The sequence below is a fragment of the Grammomys surdaster genome, unplaced genomic scaffold, assembly GCF_004785775.1.
Source record: "Grammomys surdaster isolate TR1022 unplaced genomic scaffold, NIH_TR_1.0 125982, whole genome shotgun sequence".
NCBI lineage: Eukaryota > Metazoa > Chordata > Mammalia > Rodentia > Muridae > Grammomys > Grammomys surdaster.
The window spans coordinates 1005669-1026723 of NW_021620798.1; the positions used below are offsets into that span (position 1 = coordinate 1005669).

A 21055-nucleotide genomic window follows, 5' to 3' on the forward strand; every position below is an offset into this window, starting at 1 on the left:
TTTTAGAACTGGGCATCAGCCAAATTGGATATTCTGGAACAGTCTGGAAGCACATTGACACAGATTTAAACTATGGCTATTTTTTTTGAGGTCTCATTGTGTAGCTTTGGTTAGCTTGGAGCTTGTTATGTACACCAGGCTGGCCTAGGACTCACAGAGATGGACCTACCTCTGCCTGAGTGCTGGGATTAAAGGCATATGTCACCACACCTGGCAAGTAATGTAATTTTAAAATTATGGTATTTAACTTCTATATTTTGTCTGTAGTAGTGGATACAAGATACATGTGAGATAAAACTGCCCATTACCTGCACAAGCACACACATAAATGAAACAGAAATGGCATCAATGTCAGAATAACATTATACCAGTTTTGCAAACTACTACTGAGAAAAACTAGAAAAAAAGGTATATAGCATCTCTATACTTGCTTATAATTGTATGTGTAGGTACAGTTACCTTGATACAAAGTTACATTCAAATACCATTTCAGCTAAGAAACTTTCTGGTGTTCCAGAATTCAGTCACTTACTTTCCTGAAGTGGAAAGGAAAAGAATGAATATGAAAGCAAGAAAAGCAACACTCCATTGGAATCTTCAGAAGAAAGAATACAGAAAAACAAAAATAAACAATTCCTCAAACATTACATAGGCTGGGGAGATTGGTCAGTGGGTAAAGCAACTTGCCATCTAAACTGACAAATAGGGTTATAACCCCTGGACCCATATACTGCAAGGAGAACCAATTTTAGCAAGTTGTCCTCTGATATCCACATTGAAACAAAATTTAAAACACTGAAATCTCTGTAAACAAACCATACTCTAAATTTCAGTCTCCATGAGTAATGGGTTACTATGAAGTAAATTTAATCTGCAGATTTTAAAGACCTGAAAAATGAAATTTCAGTTTATATTCATTTGTGTGTGTGTTTGTACATGTAATACACAGTTTTATATCACATGAAGGTTGTTGTATCCACTACTATAGACACAGATGCATAATGAAACATAAAATAATTTGCCAAACTTCAATTTTTTAAAAAAGAGAAATGGGGACTGGGGAGATGTCTCAATCAAAAAAGAGCTTGCCATGCAAGCATGAGGACCTGAATTCAGATCCCTAGCACTTAAAAGTCAAAAGGTAACTGCAGCAGCCAATGTGTGGAACCTCAGCACTAGAGGAACAGGGAAAAGCAAGTCCCTAGAACCCACTGGAAATGTAACCAAGTTCAGTGAGAGATCTTGTCTCAGAAAATAAGGTAGGGAGCAATGACATAAACTGCTGGCCTCCACACTCAGGTACACACACGTACACCAGCTTTCTAATGTTGGTAGAGGAAGAGACTGCTTAAACAAACCACATGCAGCACTAACCATAAAGAAACTCCTGATGCTGAAGAAACGACTGCTCATAACTCCAGTTTCAGGGGATCTAAAGGCATTCTTATAGTCTCTGAGGGCACCCACAAGCATGGACACGTACACATGCGTGTACACACACACAGAGAGAGGGGGGGAGGTAGGGAGGGAGGGAGGGAGGGAGGGAGGGAGAGAGGGAGACAGAGAGAGAGAGAGAGAGAGAGAGAGAGAGAGAGAGAGAGAGAGAGAAAGAGAAACGTTGTGGAAGAACCATGCTGCAGCTCCCCTTTTTAGAAGCTGTGGTCAGCAGCAAAGACCTTTCAGAGGACTCCTCAAAACAGGCACTCTAGATTCTCCCCCCCAAGCCCCTTCTTCAGCTGCTGTTTCTCTGGGGCAGAGGAAACTTCTAGCAACACCAAGGGAAAAATGAACATCCTTCTAAAGGCTGTGAGAAATAGCCCTATATAAGAAACATAGGAATGTGCTATAGAACAAACACAAACCATCCAAGGACTCCCTGACGTCATCAAAAGTTTTCTTAAATGTATGGACAGGTTTTTATTTATGTGAACCTATCCTTCCTTCTTCCCCAAGCCAGGAAGTTGGAACCCTCATTGAGTATCTTGGTGGTAAACTAGCCTAACATTATTGCAAATCTTAACAATGGGAATAAACCACAGAGAAAATTTGCTATTTTCAAAAAGAAAAAGTCACAGAAAGTTTTTGATACTGGGACAGGATACTTAATGGATATCAATTACGCAGCAAGTATCTACTACAACTCATGTTCATGCAGAACATAACATCTTTACAGTAGATTCATAAAAATGGGATTGTGTTAAGATACAATTTATCCTACAAAGATATGAGTATGCCTATTGCTCCTACCCACTGCAGGTTTTTTTCATATTTTTCCTCAAGGTTAGAAAAGAGACAAACTATAAATTTCTTCATCACCACTTCTCAAAGAAGTAGCAAATAAATAAATGATGTTTTAATAAGGAAAGAAAAAACTCAAAAATTAACATTAAAATTAGACATTGAGGCTGGGGAGATGGCTCAATAGATAAGAACATGTCAGCAAGCAAAAGGACCTGAGTGGATTTAAAACCATCATGAAATTACAACTCTAAATGTGCTTACAAGTGTGTTTTCAGAAATGATTAAGTAAGCAGGGAAGACCTACCCTGAAAACAGACAACATTCAATAAACTTCCTCCTATCTCCACTGAATAAAAAGGGAGACCATAGCTTCCTGATTCCTGAGTGTGAATGCAATGACCAGCCACTCTTCATTTCTGGCACTACTACTTTCCTTGTCAAAGCAAACTTCTCCTTAAGATCCTTTAGTCAGGTATTTTATCAAAGCAACAAGAAAGGTAAGCAACACATTTGCTTATGAAAGGCTTTAAAACAACAGTAAGATCTAGTGAGTGTGTAGCTCAATGGTGGAGTGTGCTTGCCTCTGCATCAACAAAAGAAAAGAGAGGGGAGGGAGGAAGGGAGGGAAAAACACAAAAAGCCACAAACTTAAATAAGATATTGTAACATAAAAACAAAAAAGGAATGTTTTGAGCATAATATTATCTCATAAGTCAGTATCAGAAAAAAATATGTCAAAGGAAACAATCAAAATGAGTCATGTATGGTGATACATGCCTATAATCCCTAAATAAATCAGGAGGTAGAGGCAGGAGGATCAGGAATCCAAGGCCAATCTTGGCTATATAGCAAGTACAAGACCAGCATGGACTATATGAAATCCTGTCAAAATACAGAAGCAAGAGGATAGAGAGATGGCTCAGGTGGTTAAGGGTGCTTACTGTTCTTGGGACCTGGGTTTCATTACTATCACTCCCAACAGGCAGCTCACAACCTTTTATCACACACACACACACACACACACACACACACACACACACACACACAATTTTTAAAAGAAACACTGAAGCATTATTGCAAATTGAAAACACACATGGTCCACAATCATAAACAGAGATGATTAATTTTAAGAGTAATCAGAGAATCACAAGTAAAGATCAGAGGGAAACAAATTTTTTTTGAGACAGGGTCTTACTATGTAGCTCTGTTTGCCCTGAAATTATGTAGGCCAGGCTAGCATTGTATTCCAAGTGATCTGCCTGCCTCTGCTTCCCAAGTGATGGGATTAAAGGTGTGTGCTAACAAGGACATATGCTCAACTATGTTCATAGCAGCCTTATTTATAGTAGCCAGAAGCTGGAAAGAACCCAGATGTCCTTCAACAGAGGAATGGATACAGAAAATGTGGTACATTTACACAATGGAGTATTACTCAGCTATTAAAAACAATGAATTGGAAAATTTCCTAGGTAAATGGATGGAACTAGAAATTATCATCCTGAGTGAGGTAAGCCAATCACAAAAGAACACACATGGTATTCACTCACTGATTATTGGATATTAGCCCAGAACTTTGAAATACCCAAGATTCAACTCACAGACCACATGAAACTCATGAAGAAGGAAGACCAAGTGGGGGTGATTCAGTCCTTCTTAGAAGGAGCAACAAAATACTCAAGGGAGCAAATATGGAGACAAAGTGAGGGACAGAAACTGAAGGAGGGGCCATCTGAAGACCATTCCACCTGAGTATCCATCCCATGTGCAGACATCAAAGGTAGATGCTGATGTGGAAGTCAGGAAGTGCATGCTGATAAGAGCCTGATAGAGAGGTCTCTTCAGAGGTCTGCAAGAGTCTGACATATTCAGAGGCAGATGCTCACAACTAGCCATTAACTGATCATGGGGTTCCCAATGGAGGAGTCAGAGTGAAGACTGTTGGAGCTGAAAGGGTTTGTGGCCCCATGAGGAGAGCAACAATACCAACCAACCAAAGCTCCCAGGGTCTATACCACCAGCCTGGGAGCACTTAGGGAGGGATCCATGGCTCCAGCTGTATATGTAAGGGTGGAGGGCCCTGTCGGGCATAGGTGGGAGAAGAGATCCTTGGTCTCATGAAGGCTGGACACCCCAGTGGGTGGGAATTTGAGGGTGAAGGAAGTGGGAGTAGGGGGGTAGGTAGGAGTACATCCACAGAGAAGCAGGAGAAAGGGTGAGGGGATGGGGGTTCCTGGGTGTGTGTGTGGGGATGGGGTAAGGGGATAACATATGAAATGTAAATAAAGCATCCAATAAAAAAAAGAAAGAAAAGAAAAAAAATAAAGGTGTGTGCTACCTGCCAGGCAGAGGAAAATAAAATTTCATAAAACAAATCTTCTGAAGGAAAAAAAAATCAAACAAGTTTTTTTTATAATATAAAACAGCTAGTTGTGAAAGCATGTACTTTTAATCCTAGCACTTGGGAGAGAGAGGCAGGTGAACCACTGTGAGTTAGAGGCCAACTTGGTCTACATACTGAGTTCCATCCAGAGACCCTGTTTCAAACCATCCCCACAGATATATGGGGGAATGGAAAATACATAGCTACTGTGATAACATATTGATGTAACTACTGAACAACTTCTTATGAGCTCAAGACCTATCATTACTGGCATGTATGAGATTTCTTACATTTAAGTCTGACTGTGTATGTATATGAGCATAAATCTTACAGATATACACACACACAACTAAAGACATAATGTTCCTAAGTGCTGATCATAAGAACAACAAAAGCCTGGGAGAACACTGGTTCACCACATAAAACTGGACAAGAGTCTGGAGAGAAGGCTCAGTAGAGTGCTGGGCGCACAAGCATGAGGACCCAAGTTTGATCCATAACACACTGTAAAAAGCCATGGTACGCACCTGAAATCCCAGAGCTGAAAAAGCAGAAACGAAAGGAACCTTGAGGTTTACTGGCCACCTAGTCTAGCCAAATCAACAAGTTCCAAGCTCAGTGAAACTTTGTCTTAAAAAGTAATATGGAGGGACTGGGGAGAGGGCTCAGTGGTTGGGAGATCCCACAGGACTAGAGTTCTGTCTCAGCAACCCATGTTAGGCAGCCTACAACTGCCTGTAACTCTAGCTCCAGGAGGATCCGGCCCCCCCTTCTGGCCTACAAGGGCACTGCAACTCAGGAGGCACACATTTGTGAATAAACACACACACACACACACACACACACACTATAGAAACCAGTTGAAGATACCCAGTGATAACCTCTAGCCTAGATAAGCATGTGCACATACTAAGTAAATTAATAAATATTAAAAACAACAAACAAAGTGAGGAGGAAGGACAAATCCAGGTAAGATAGACTATTATCTCCTGGAACTGTAAGCCAAAATCAACCCTTCTTTAAGTTGCTTTCATCAGATATTTTCTTGCAGCAAGAAGACAAGTTAACTAGTACACTTCCCAAAGTGGATTATTACTCAGCATGAGTAAACTATACCTATATTTTGAACAAACAAACAAAACCCCACAGGACTTTATAAGGGCTTGAGAGATGTGCAGGAGATAAAGAAAATCTGTTATTCAATCATGAGGACCAGAGAGTTCAGATTCTAATACCCACCCACATGGGGAAGCTCATACACACCTGTAAATACCAGCTCTAAGGGATCCCAATGCTATCCTTTTGGCCTTCATGGACAATACACATACACACGCACATATACTAACAGATAGACATAAATGCGCACACATATATAAATAAAATCTTATAAAAATATATTACTAAGTTAAAAAGTGCATTAAGTATTTTGATAAAGCTCTAAATAAGAAACCAAATAATGTTTTAAGCAGGCTTGCACATAAATGTGTTTAAGTATTTTCTTGAGACGCTACCTCAGTATGTATCCTAAAATGACCTCAAATTTACCATGTGACCCAGGCTAACATTAAACTCAAAGTTCTCCTGTTTCATCCCGAGTACTGAGATTATGGATGTGTATCAGAAAAAAAAATCTTCACTGACAGTGGTAGTATATGCCTTCATTTCCAGCATTTGGGAGGCAAAGGCAGCCCAGCATGGTCTACATAGCTGGAGCAACAGAGAAACCCTGTCTTGAAAGACAAAAGCTGAAAGCTTTATGACAGCAGTGAGATAGATAAGATGTGACAGTAGCATTATAGGTAAATAACATTGTAATGTCTTAAGTTAGGCAATTAACATTTAAATATTCATTATTATGCATATTATCTATTCTATATGGACCAAATATTACAGTTTTTAAAAGATAATATCTGGAGCTGAAGAAATGGCTGCTCTTCCAGAGGATTCCAGTTCAATTCCCAGCACCCACATGGCAGCTCACAAAAATCTGTAACTCCAGCCCAGAGGATCCAAAATCCTCTTCTGGCATCTGTGGGCACTGCAGAAATGTGATACGCAGGCATTCATACAGCAGAATATTCATACACATAAATTAAAAATAAAAGTTAAAAATCCTTAAAGATTCTAGCTTTAAAATGGAAGTGATTTACTCTAGGTTTATACTAGTAGTTTGTATACCATTAAAAAATATGCCTTGTCCCTTACCTGAAAAAAAAACTTGCATAATACTAGGTACATATTAGAAATTAAACAGACACTTGCCAATGCAGTGAAAATTTCATAATTAGCTCAAATTATTAATTCCAAACATGGATTCTAAAAATCAATTATATCTTTTGATTTGATTACATTTGATTTTATTTTGATTACACTGCTTCATTAGTATCTTTGAAAAGTAATCCATCTAAATTTATACAATATTTAATTATACTCCTTTACAGCTATTCTAGTTATTTTTCATTAAGGTCAATTGTATAATCTAGTTTCACAAATAACAATGACTTTTTAAAAAACAATTGTTTACTTTTATTTTATGTGCACTGTTGTTTTGCCTGCATGTATATCTGTACAAGGGTGCCAGATTCCCCTGGAACTAGAGCTATATGGATTCTGGGAACTGAACCCCAGTCGTCTGTTAGAGTAGCCAATACTTTTCACTGCTGAGCCATTGCTCCAGCCTTAACAACAACTTTTTAAATAGAATGTATTTACAGAATCTATTTCATGAAGTGAGACTCTTGCTTATGGTGGCCATCATTTTGTATGAATTACATCACAATAACCATGGAATCCAATTCTCCAATAATAATTCTCAAGTACATACATAAATCAACCATCCATTTACTTTCTATTGTCTACTTATACCTCCTGCTAGCTACTTAACCTTGCAGTTGCTACTCAGTGAGCCAATCCAAGAACTGTCTCTCTCTAACCACCATTTTGCAGCCGATTCTCCATGAACAGAGAAATGATTATCTCTTTGGAAATAATTGCAGTAGTCTTGCTCTCTAGAAAGCCTCCCCACAATATTCTAGCAGCAAAACAGTCTCTTTCATTAGTATTGTTTTCCAAGCAAGCAGTATAATAGGGCTGAGTGTAATACTACAACAGAGAAGTAACAAAGGCATTTTCCAATCATTCAGGCAGGTAAAACTGAAAAAGTATAACTATTAAAACAGTATTTTATTAGTATATTATTAGTATGAACAGTATTTTCTAAAAATTGTTAATTTTCTCATTCAAAGTTCCATCTCATTACTTCTGGGGGAAAAACTGAAATTTGGTGCAGAGTATAGTCAAAGAGAAATTAAGATTTGAATATCTTAAGCAAGAACAGGTGAAGAAGTCAAAAACCAGTAAAAACAGTATGCTCCTAGTCTGTCAAATTCAAAGACTAGACTCCTAAATTCAAAGCACAGAGTTATAAAGCTGAGAAAGGATTTAAGATATAAATCACTGAGGAGCTCTTCTCAATCTCAGATGAATGAACTGAGGACACAGGTGAAACAGCTGAGCCTGAAATTCTGTATCTCTGCATCCCACATTTCTCAACTCCCATCCATTATATCATGATTTGCTATTATAAACCATAAAGGAAGAGAAAATGAGGAGCTAAGAGGTTGTACTAGTCAATGCTACACCTAACAGTTGCCTTAGTGAACTTTATATTTTATGTTGTTAATTGCCATTAAAAATAAATATCATTTGAGCTGGTTGTGGTAGTGAGTACTTGGGAGATAGAAGCAACAAGATCAGGAATTCAAGGCCAACATGAGCTACGTAAGACGGCATCTCAAAACAAAATAAATGTAAGACAAATGTAGTACACACCTATAATACTAGCATTTTAAGGGTAGAGAAAAAGAGATCAACACAACTCTGAGGTCAGCTTTCTACACACTGACTTCCAAGTCAGCTGGAAACACAGTGACATGCTGTCTCAAAAAAAAAAAAAAAGGGACTCAAGTTACTTGAAAAGAACTGTTGAGAAGAAACAATTTGGCAATTTGGCAGTTGCTAAAAAATTAAAACATCAAATTATAATATGACCTAGAAATTTCATTCCTATATATTCATCAGAATTGAAAACATGTCAACACAAAGACAAATAAATACAAAGAATTAAGTAGAAATAAGTTAAATGCCCATTAGCTGAGGAACAGACACATATAATGTGGTATATCCTTATGATGGAATATTATTCAGCCTTAAAAGAATAAAGTACTGATATATAATACATGACATAATAGAACACTGAAAATATACTAAAGAAAAAGTTACAACAGAGCACACCTAACCCTAACTCCTGACTCCTAACCGTAACCCTCACTCTAGAAGCTGGGCTTGCTCAAACATGCTAAGCTCCTCCTCAGCATGTTGAGGGCTAGGATTACAAGTATCAACATAAAATTTAGTTATTATCATTTCAATGACATGAAATGTCTGGATTTGGCAAATTTGGTAGAGAAAATGTAGATTGGGGAGTACTAGAGGTGGATGAGGGAAGAGAGTTGGGAGTGACAGCTGATAACCAGAGTTCAGTTCTGAAATGGTGGACATGTACTGGAATTAGATGGTTGTACAATATTTTGACTATACTAAAAACCACTTAAATGTATACTCCAAATGTTGAATTTTTATGTGAAATATATCTGTATCTCAACTTTTAGAAGGAAATGAGAAATGCAAGGAACTGTGAGAACAATTCCAGCAAATCCAGGAAGCAGTATAAAATCACTGAAGGCCTTGAGGTATTTATTTATAAACTATCCCTCTAGTGTTTACAGAGGATAACTGGATAGTAGAGATATGGGTAAGATCATCTACTGCAGTGGTCCAGATAAATGAGAGCACTAACTTAGAAATGGTATTGGTTATGAAAAAGAAATGGGCAGCTATTAAAAGTACCTTCAGATGTAGAAGAAACTATTGGGTTTGCTGACAGAGTGAGTAACTCAAGAGGATGAAAAAGAAGGTAGAGACGCTAAGAGGTAGCTCAGCCAGTAAAATGCTTGCCATCCAAGCACTAGAATTTCACTTTGATTCCCAGCACCCAAGAGAAAAGCCTGGTGTAGTTGAACATCTCAGTGCTGAGGAAGAAGGGACAGGTGGATCCCTGGAGCTCACTAGCCAGCCACCCAGCCTACCAGCCTAATGTGCTTGGTGAGCCCTAGGTCCCAGTGATACACCCTGGCTCTAAAAAACATGGATGGCTCCTAAGGAATAACATCCAATATCTACCTATGGTCTTCATATACACCTGTACACATATGTGTAACACCCCCTCACCCCTCGCCCCACCCCACCCTCTCTCTCTCTCTCTCTCTCTCACACACACACATACACCCGGGGGGGGGGGGGAGGGCAACGCAGACAGACAGATACAGAAAAAAAGGGAAAGAAATAGAGTATAAAAGACGGCTACTCCAGTTATTGCTAATACCACTAGACAGGAAATAGTACTATCTAGTAAATCAACAAATATGAAAAAGGCAAATATGACTTGGACTAGAATGCCAGTTTTGAGAAAAAAGGTACCAGACTTGTGTAGTGATACATTGGTCATTAAAAAAAAAAATCACTCTTCCTGTTCTACTCTTAGAATACTGAATACCTATTCATAGCCGTGTTATCTAATGGACTTGAAATAGAAATATTAAAGAATGTGTTCTTAAACAAAGGTCTGACACTCAGTTTTTTAAAATTAATGACTACCAGGGCTAAAGAGATGGCTGAACAATCAAGAGAGCCTGCTGCTCTTCCACAGGACTGGGTTCAATTCTCAGCACCCACATGGTAGCTCATAACCATCCGTAACTCCTGGAATCCAACACCCTCTTTTTCCCTCCAAGGGCACCTGGCAAGCGTGTTTGCTTGTGCTTGTGCGTGTGTGCACATAGACACACAGACACACACGTACAGGCAAAATACTCATACACATAAATAAGTTAGAATAAATGACCACCAGCACTCAAGATAATAAATCACTTCCCTAAACCTATGAAGTTTCTGAAGGAATCTACTCACTACTTAAGCCACACAACTGAAGTACCTGATCACATAGTTTTGTATGAAGTAGTGATTTATTGCCTCAAATGTTAATTTCATTCCAGTCCCATTTTACTGTTCCAAATCAGAAGAGTAGCACACTGGACTCAAGGATTTCAGAAACATGTTTATGGAAAATTTTGTAGTTGTAGAAACCTAAAGCTGCCTGATATCCAATTTTATCATTACCTTTTATAAACTATACATTTTATCATAGGAAACAAAGCACTGAAAAACAAGGTTGTACTCTTCCTGCTATGTTATGGACTAGATGTTGGCGACCCTTCCATCCCAAACTGATATGCTGAAGTCTAGCCCTCATTATAAATCTTATGAAGAGATTTTGAGGAGATTGATTTGGTGATGTGGGTAGAACTACAAGAAATTGATTAGTATTGTTCAACTAAAGTGAAGAGCCTCTTTCCAAGTGTCTACTTCACATGCTCCTCAAGAGGCAAAGCCAGGCATGATGATGCATGTCTGCTATTCCCAACACTGAGAAGGTGGAGTCAGGGGACTCAGGAGTTTGAGATCAGCTACATGCATCCCTGGCTCAATCAATACGTATCAATCAGATACTAATGAACTATTGGCTTCACATGAAGATTGGTCTTACATGTATATCTTCCATCTTAAGAACAGAGCCTGTACCTTATAAACCTCTATGGCCTTTAACAGGACATGAATACTCCACACCTAGCTGGATTACAGACTCTTGAACTACCATATCTGGCTTTTTGTGGGTTCTGAGGATCAGAGTTCAGGCACTAATCAAGTGCTTTTGTCCACTGACCATCTCCCCAATCTGTTTTCTTTAAAATGAAAGAAAAATGAGCTGAAGTAAATGAAATTGTGCACTATACTACAGACAGCTTAATCCACATTGCCACAAAGCAGATTAATTGTGAAGCTTAAAGGACATCCCACTGCTCACACAACAGGTATACCTTATAGATCTTTTCTAGCCAGCTGGGATCTATTTGTGACAGTTCCTTACTGGCTTCTGCTCCCTGGTGATCTACAGGATTGCTGCAAAATTGTTACTTTTTCTTTACAACAGTAAATACCATGAAACTTGAGACTAACCAGAAATATATTTCTGGGGATTTCCTTGATTATTCAACTCAAAATTCATCTTGAAATAGAATAATATTTATAAATATTGCTTTAACTTTATTAGCCTAAGAATTTCTTTCTCTCCATATATGTGTGTATATATGTATGTGTGTGTATGTACATATATATATATATACATATACATATATGTATATATATATATATATATATATATATATATATATATATATATGTTTATTTATGGGGGCTATTGATTAGTGTGCTTGCTATGTGGAATTATATTGCCTAAGAGGATCTTTATATTTACTGCCTATGAACAAAGATATATATAGAATGAGATATGAGAAAGGTGCAAATAAATGTTGGAAACATGGACAAATATATGGAACATGGAGACCTGAGCAGTTATAGAAGTCCAAATAGAATCCACGAACTTGGTGATACTCCAGAGAGGAAACCAGCAAGTGTTGACGCTAACCTGGCAGAAACATCAATACTTCCTGGCTCCCCCACTGGGTGCATCAATTTACTACTGGCGGGTTGCTCTTCTGCAAGTGACAAACAGGGAATGCTGTCAACAATATGAAAAGAAATGACTCATTATTGGGAAGCATGGTTCTGGAAGCATTGAAAAGGCATGATTTCTATTAGTACCATATACAGACTCAATCAACTCCAATGCTAATTAGCTTATTGACCTTGGGAAAGTAATTTTCTTTCAATGTCAATATCACATTGCACCCTTCAAACAAGGTTGATATTTATTTTACAACACAACTGAAAATCCAGCATTTCCTCTCTTTCATGCTACTAGTTTTGGATATTTGAGACAGGGTCTCCTATGGCCTAGGCTATATCCTAGAACTCCTTCTCCATCACTGGGTTTGTAGGCATGCACCACCATGCCTGGCCTGCTCTACTTTTTTGCTACTTTATATTCTTAGTACTAAATTCTAAGGATTATCCTGAATTCAAATAAATTACACTTACCACAGTGAGTAAAATGACATAAAGCAGATGGGCATGGTAGCATATATCCATCCATCCATACATACATCCATCCATACATACATACATATAAAATCACATCACTTGAGAAGCTAAAGCTGGAGGATTCAGAATTGGAGGTCAGTTTGGACTAAATAATGAGTACAGGCCAATCTGAGCTATAAAGACAACTCTATCTCAAAAACAAACAAAAGCAATACAAAGCCCTGCTGGAAATAACACTGCAGCTTTAGTCTTCAAAATTTGATGTGTTAGTTGATTTTTTAAAAAAAAGTGTTATCAACTGTACAAAAAAAACAAAAAAAAAAAACAAAAAAGCATACAAGTGTACTTAGAATTTTAAAAGCTGAAGATAGTATATTCATTACAGTTTTATGAAATACTAAGAAAAGGGAATGGTTTAAAGGTCCTCTTTCTGATGAATAGAAAAAATTAGTTTCAATAAAGGGCGTACTTTTTCTGACCACTTAGTGGGGTGCATAATTGTTTTTTTTTCCTCATTAAAAATAATAGTGTAGCATTGTGGTGGTTTGAATGTGCTTGGCCCACAGGCACTATTAGGAGGTGTGGCCTCATTGGAATAGGTGTGTCCTTGTTGAAGGAAGTGTGCCACTGCATAGGCAGGTTTTGAGGTCTTCTTTAGTCCTCAAGCTCCACCCAGTGCAGATGAGTCCCTCCTCCTGGCTGCATGCAAGAGGCTGTCTTCAGATCAAAATGTAGAACTCAGCTCCTTCTCCAGCACCATGTATATCCAGATGCTACCATGCTTCCTGCCATGATGATAACAGACTGAACCTCTGAAACTGTAAACTAGCCCCAATTAAAAGCTTTACTTTATAAGAGTTGCCATGGTCACAGTATCTCTTCATAGCAATGAAACCCAAACTAAGACACATACTATCCAATGAAAAGGATATTCTTTTTCTCTGCTATATGCTTAAAAAAAAGATAGTCTAAAACACAGAGGCCTCTTAGTGGCTGCTTTTTCAACTGATAATTAGACTCAGCTTGTGTTATTAATTCTGTTCAAAACAATTCATAAGTACTTACCGAACATCTATAGTTTACCTGTGCTAGTGTAAAATCATTGTCAAAAACACTTTTAATTTTTTCTAGAATATATTGGTGAAGAAGACTGGGCTAGGAAGATACTGTCACATTAGTACTTCAAGATAATGTGGACTAGAGGTGCCTAAGAATCAAATGACACCTGCTGGAAACAAGTAGACCTCTTCAACCCTCCCATATTCTACTGAAAGTATAGGGTATGACATCAGTGACAGTCAGTACATTAAAAATACAAATCAACTTCCTAAACCAGATATTAGTCTAACACCATCCAAAAACTGTATCTTTTATAATCAAGAAGACAGCCAAACTGGCAATCCATCCATATACTGCAGTAATTGAGAGGCTGTCTGCCAATGTGGATAGGGCATCCTGTGCCATATCTGCAGTGCTGAACACTCATTCATCATTAATCTGCAGTAGTATTATCATATGCTGCAGCTGCACTAATATATTTGCTTTATGATCACTGCTGATCTTCATCAGGAGAGAAAATAAATCTTAAGTGAGCAGAAATAAACTTGTGAAGCATACCCAATTATCTTGGAAAGTCAGAACCTTCTTTCCTCCAACCAGAGAAAGCATCCCATTTCAGGGACTTCAGACACCAGAAGTTATCTGTTTTAAAGCACTATACATGTACAGGAAATTCAAACAACATCAGGAAAAAAATGTGCATTTATTTTGCATCTTATATGTCTGCCCTCTTTGAAAGAACTGATCAACCATGGTTGATAAGCAACCAGCCTTGACTTTTTCCACTCAACAAACCAGTATTTGAATTGGCAAATCAAGCTAATTCTTTAAACATTACAAAGACAAAGGGTTTCTTCCAGGGGCCACTGGTCATACTGCACCAGAGGTAGTCCAATATCCCTTCTGGCTTCGACAGGCACCAGGCACACACATGGTACACAGACACAGGCAAGATACCCATACCCATAAAAATAAAATTTAGAAAATACTGAAAAATACTGGAGTCTGGCATATACTTTTAATGCCAGCACTCAGAAAATAGGTGGATCTGTATGATTTAAAAGCCAGCCTGGTCTACATAGTAATTTCCAGGCCACTCTGGGTTACATAGTAAGACCTTCTCTCAAAATAGAAAGAAAGAGGGAAGAAAAGAAAGAACAGGACCGGACTGGACCGGAGTGGACCGGAGCGGAGCGGAGCAGAGCAGAGCAGAGGCCTAAAGAGATGGCTCAGCTTTAAAAATAATACCTGATCTGGAAATGGGTCTAACAGGTATCTTTTCTGCAAGCACTTGGATGGAAGCTCTGGGATACAAGATTTACACATAAGATTGCTTTACCATCATAAAAATTAAAATAAATTTTTACACACACACACACACACACCAAAGACTCTGACTGCTTTTCCAGAAGATTCAGGCTCAGTATCTATAGAGAGGCAAAAACATTCATACACTGAAAAATAAAAATAAATTTAAAAGTGAAGGAAGAAAATTAGCAATAACACAAACAAAATCAACAAATAAGAAACGTTTACTGAAGGCATTTAGAAAACACTCTCAGTTTTGGACTGTTTAAATCAATAAAGAAATACTTTGGGAGAAAAATCTGTTTCTATCTGTATAGTTATTTCAAGCCAGACATGGTGGTACATGCCTGTAATTTCAGCACTTGGGAGGCCCAGGAAGGAATATTTCAGAAGTTTGAGACTAGCCTAGAAGTACACAGTGAACAGGCTAACCAGAGTTACTTGACAAGACTCTTTCAAAGAGAGGAGGAAGGAGGGTAGAGGGGAGAAAAGAGGCTTACCAATTTATCTTTTCCCTCCAAGTTGCAGTAGACCACTCACTCCTAAATAGGTTTTTCTCTTTGCAAAAGGGTCAACCTAGCAACTATTTTCAAAAGAACAGTTTCCCAATCATATCAAAGGTATCAAATTGCAACCTAATTTTTATCTGACATCAAAGCCACTGGAAAATAATAAATTGCATAATCTATTTTTGGTATTAACACAAATAGTAAGTATATAGCATTAATAATAACTATATAACATTAACTTATTCTTGAGTATTAAATCTTCTGAGATACCACAAAGTATACAAGGGCAGTCATCATGCCATCTATAGCTATAGTTATGAATACAATAAAGCATCTCAGGGTAGGCATCTTGTCTGTATTGCTCACAATATATTCCCCATGATCTATCACAGTGTCCAGTCAGTAGGAGGTGCTTAGTATTTGTTGAGTGAAACAATACTCCCAATACCATAAAATGACTAAACCACCTTACAGAAGAGTATATTACTGTCAGTATAACTTCAGCATTTGATGCATATACTATAATTCTAAGAGAACAGCTAATTGGTATATTCTCCACACCCATGAACTAGAACTCCCCATTCTTTAATCACTCCAAACAATAGCAGACAGAGTTTACTATAAATCACCGCTCATAAGCAAAGATTATCATCTATGTGAAACATTTAAAAGCTGTTATTTCAACAGTTATTCATTAAACATCTACTAAGTACCAAACATGATGTCAAAAGCTACCTCCCCCCCCCCAATTATTTTCAGTCTAAAACAGCCTTTCTCTATTGTGGATTCTCCTACAAATATCTGGGAAATTTCATCACATAGAGCGTTAGGGCTTTTTCCCACTGGAGAAAGGCTACTTTAGAAATCCATACAAACTCATAGGTAATTATAATGAATGCAATATGGTAAAAAGGCTGCTTTAGGTAGGGGTCAGTTCAACTGTCAGATCCACAAGTGTCAGAACTATCTGGTAGATTCTAACGTGTATTAGATCTGTGTTAAAACTATATGAATACAAAAATACTGCAATCCATACATACAGATTTCAAAACCCAGTAACGTAAAACCAGTATGTTTGACACTCAGTAATGTCAGGGTAAGTTTATTAGGGAAATGAAACAGAAAAAAAAAAAAAACCCTGCAATCACCCTTGTAATTTCACAAGGAAGCCAAAAAACATTGCTCCTGGAACAAAAAAGCAGTTACCTGAATGACCTTATTAATCATTTCCACACATACTGTTTTATTAAAGTGCCCTTACTCTGGACTCAGAGTAATAAATTAGCTACCTATTTCATTAATTTTTATTTTGTATTTTTAGCCTTATTGAAAATTTTCATTCTTCTTGATGCAGCCTAATTTTTCCCAGACTCTTTGGCAAGCCATTTTCTTTATAGAACCAATACAGTTTGAGTTTTCCACAATACTGTTAAGCTTTATTATCAATTATCTGTATTGTTAAATATCCCTCCAACAAATTAAATTGACAGCACCTACTCAACAAAATCACCTAATCTACTTTATTAGGAAATTTTATTTGAATCTTTAGCAAAAATAATTTAATAAACTAAAGGGAAGAAATTTATGACAGATTGTTAATAAGCCTTTAAGCCTATGGATTACAAAACTTAATACATGACTATAAAAGTCCTATAATCACTACAAATTTATTAAAACATAGGATGATATCCAAGTCTATGACCCAGAAATTTAAATTTCAACTAGTCCAAAATTCCAATTAAATTTGCCTGTGAAGCAAAATAATTGAACAGGCAAAAGTATTATTACATGTTTGTTATTGTTATGGAACTGTTGACTAGGAGCAAACAGTGCTCTTAAGACACCCCACAGGCCTAACTCCCAAAATGCTGTACTACCAAATCCCCTAATCTTCTACCTCAAACTGTCAAAACCTAGGCATAGTGACACTTGTCTGTAATCCCACCATTAGCTAAGGCAGCAGGACAGAGAGAGTTCAAAGCCAGACTGGACTATCTACATAAAGAAATAAGTAGTTAGGTTTTATGGCACATGGCTTTGATCCAGGACTCCAGAGGCAGAAGCTGATGATTCTCTGTGAATTCAAAGCCAACTTGCTCTACAGAGTGAGTTCCAGGATGGCTAGAACTAGGAGATCCTATCTCAATAACCAAAACCAGGGGGCTAGAGATGGCTCAATGCTTAAGAGTACTAATAGCTCTTCCAGAGGTCCTGAGTTCAATTCCCAGCAACCACATGGTGGCTCACTGACCATATGTAATGGGATTTGATGCCCTCTTCTGATGTGTCTGAAGACAGCTACAGTGTACTCATGTACATAAAAATAAATAATAATTCTTTTAAAACAAACAAACAAGCAAACCCCCAAAAAGGCTGTCAAAAGGAAACAGATACTGGCAGTTGTAGAAGACACCTACAACCTAGCACTTGGAAGATGAAAGCAAGTATTGGGAACTCAAGGTCACTGAGTTTAAGGCCACCTGTACTATATGAGACACTGTCTTAATTTTTTTAAAAGTTGGAATTCATCAAAAAGGACAATTATTAGTGGCAAAGATGTAATGACATGGCTGTGTCTTTAGAAAGTACAATTAATCACTATTTCTTTTAGCTCAGAAAGAGAAGAGCTGGGAAAAAGAAATGACATTTAAAAATGACTCAACAAACATAACTGAGCTATTCAGAAGATGATGTGATTCCTACGAGATTATAAAAGCTTCATTTTAATATGCGGTCCTCTACTGTTTAATGACTAGCAACTATAATCAACGCTACTATAATTTATGTAACATTCAAAGTCAATTTCAGATGCACATGACTGCCAAAGCAGCATAATTGATTTTGAAAGAATTCATAGCCCTATCTGTAAAATATTAAAATAATTGTAAGGATAACACAGAATTTGGACTACATCTACTGGGCTATGTAAGTCTGAAGGTTTCAGTTAAATCTTTAATTTAAATCTAGTGATTTAAATGTGTGTGCTACTAAAAGAGTGCATTCCTTGTAGATGACAACAGCAGAGTTTACCAATGTAAGGGACTGAAAATCTTCCCACCCTAGTCCTCAAACTTGGTCATTTTTTATCAGTGGGACTTTGACAGCATCTGATGGTATACTCAGTGCAATGATTTGCAGTTTAATTCCTTTCTCTAGGCCTAGGGCTTAGACAGAACTCCTAAGAACCTTCCAGCTTATGACACTGGAACAAATTCCTAGGACTTATCACAGTCAGGGTTGTGCAGTAAAATGTGAACAGCTGGACATCTTAGCTGAAACAATGAGGTCAAAGCTCCCTCTAGCATAAGCAAAAGTGAGTCTCTGCAGAAATCTTGGGAGAGATGCAAAGTACTAGCAGGCTGGCACCTCAACAACTGCTGCAAATTCTACTGCATGCCCTAGCTTTGTGGGCCAGCACTGCTTAATTTTTTACAGGTACAGCGCAGATCACTCTTAGCAAAAGAACACCAAATGGGTAGTGCTTTTGGATCAACACTGGTTGCTTAATGCCAAATGTCCAAAGTCTTAAAAAAATGGGGATGTCAGCATCTTTACTTTATGAATTTAATATGACCTGAAGACTAGTTTCTAACACATGAGTGTCACGTGGAAAGACTACCCTTTTGCAAAGCATTACAGTTAGCTTTCCTGTCACCTTTCCCTTTTTATCGCCCCAAAACAACACTTCAAAATCACGAGAATCTATGTGAAACAGAACTAGGAGGTACAATGCTCTTTTACAGTCTCAGGCTAAATGTGAGAACAAATTTTAGTCACTTGCTTTAGCAAAGCACCCAACACAATCCATTTCCCATGGCTCTCAAGATCCTAGATGGGCACAACCTTTGCTGCTCAGTGCCACAGGTAATAATCACCACTTTCGTTTGCATGTTTCTGAGTGAAATAAACATTTAGCAAAACCTTAACAGTATTGTCATGCTGATATCCTAAGAGGAGATGCATTGTGATTAAGCAGAGGACATTTGTGAGTTTCAAATATAGGAGGAAAAATGACAGCAAATTGATCTGACCTACGAAAAATATGTCAGCAATGATTTAATTAGAAACGACTCCACAAAGTTACCAAACTGTCAAGTTTTTAACTCTATCCTAAGACGAAGGGGGAAAGCACTCTGCATTCTTTCCCTTTAACTACAGAAAAAAAAAATCAAAATTTTAGGATGAAGGCTTTAACATCCCTGACAGAAATAAAATCCTATTCCCTGACACCTCTTCTAGAAATTAGGGAAGTTGCTACAAACATCGTATAAGTAAACTGCTCTACTTTGCTCAGTTCTTAAAGTACCTTCTGAGTAAACAGGTTAATCCAAAAAGTCAATAGTAGCCAGAAATCGCTCCCACTCAACCCGGTGCCACACTCCCCACAGAAATACAATTCCCTTTTCTGGGGGGGGGGGCTTAGAGGGGTGGAAAAGGTAGCTTCTGGATGGATTCCAAGTCTGGAGCCTAAGGTGCTCTGCGAAGCTTCAGCTCCAGGCTCTGCAAGGCTGGCACAGCCTCACATCACTGCTGGCCCCAAGCCCACCGTGCCCACAGCCCTCGATTTTTCTCTCGCCCTCAAGGTGAGCTTAGAGGCTGAGTCCTCAAAGTTTGCCCGGTCTCTGGTCAGCGGCCGCCCGCTGGGCTGAACCCGGGGTGAGGCTGAGCCGTGGTTTAGCCTCGGGTTCTCTTAGCCCCTAGCTCTTCTTTTGAACCACAGTGACAGGTCTAGGTTTACCTCCACGTGCTCGTGGCAGAGGAAACAAAAGAAAGCTTCCTCCCCGATAATTCAACGCCATCTTCCACTAATTGGGAAAGTGAGCCCCCCTCCCGCCCCGGGGAGCCCCCCGCCCCGAGTTCCGCGCGTCTGCCACTCTGAGGCGATCCCCAGTCTGAAGGCACAGTTCCTCAGAGGCTCGGGGAGCCTCGGCTGAAATGTCCTGGAGCAGGGGTGGGACAGCAGAGAGCCCCACCTGCCTCCCCACCCAGGCCACCCCGAGCGCCAGCTTTCCGTTAAAACGCAGAGGCGGGGGAGGGGGGCTGGCGCGTCCCACTAGTCCCCTCGTACGGCGACTGCGAAGGAGCGGCGGGGGCCAGAGACCCGGCCACCCGGGCACGCCTGAAGCCTCCGCAAGTGTACTCACCAAACGGTTCAGGGTCCGGCGGAACATCGCGTCCGAGGCTGCGGGGTGCCAGGCTGGGCTCCACTGGGCTGTCTGCGAAGACGCCGTCCACAAAACACACTGCGGCGTGGGCCCGCGGCGCAAAGCGGACAGCTAGCTCGCCTGCCCCGCCGCCAGCCCGCCGCCTGCCCTCCTCGCCTCTGCGCGCCCCCGCCCCCGGCAGCCCAACCGCCCAACCGCCCGCGCGCTCGCCGCCCCGCCCCGCCCCGCTTTCCCCCCACGACCCGCCCCCAGCCCCGGCCCGCCCGGCCCGGGGG

The 21055-nt window shown here is 39.2% G+C and overlaps 1 protein-coding gene across 2 annotated transcripts in view; it reads right to left on the reverse strand.

Moving 5' to 3' along the window:
• Atp11c (ATPase phospholipid transporting 11C) overlaps nt 1–21055 on the reverse strand; it is a 182689-nt gene that overhangs the window by 160534 nt on the left and 1100 nt on the right. The window contains exon 2 of one of the 2 annotated variants that reach the window (XM_028754138.1): nt 20760–20831. In XM_028754138.1, the coding sequence (XP_028609971.1) occupies nt 20760–20786 (27 nt within the window). In that variant the 5' untranslated portion in view covers nt 20787–20831. Of the gene's footprint in view, nt 1–20759; nt 20943–21055 lie in introns of those variants that run through there. The other variant, XM_028754139.1, reaches the window with a different exon arrangement.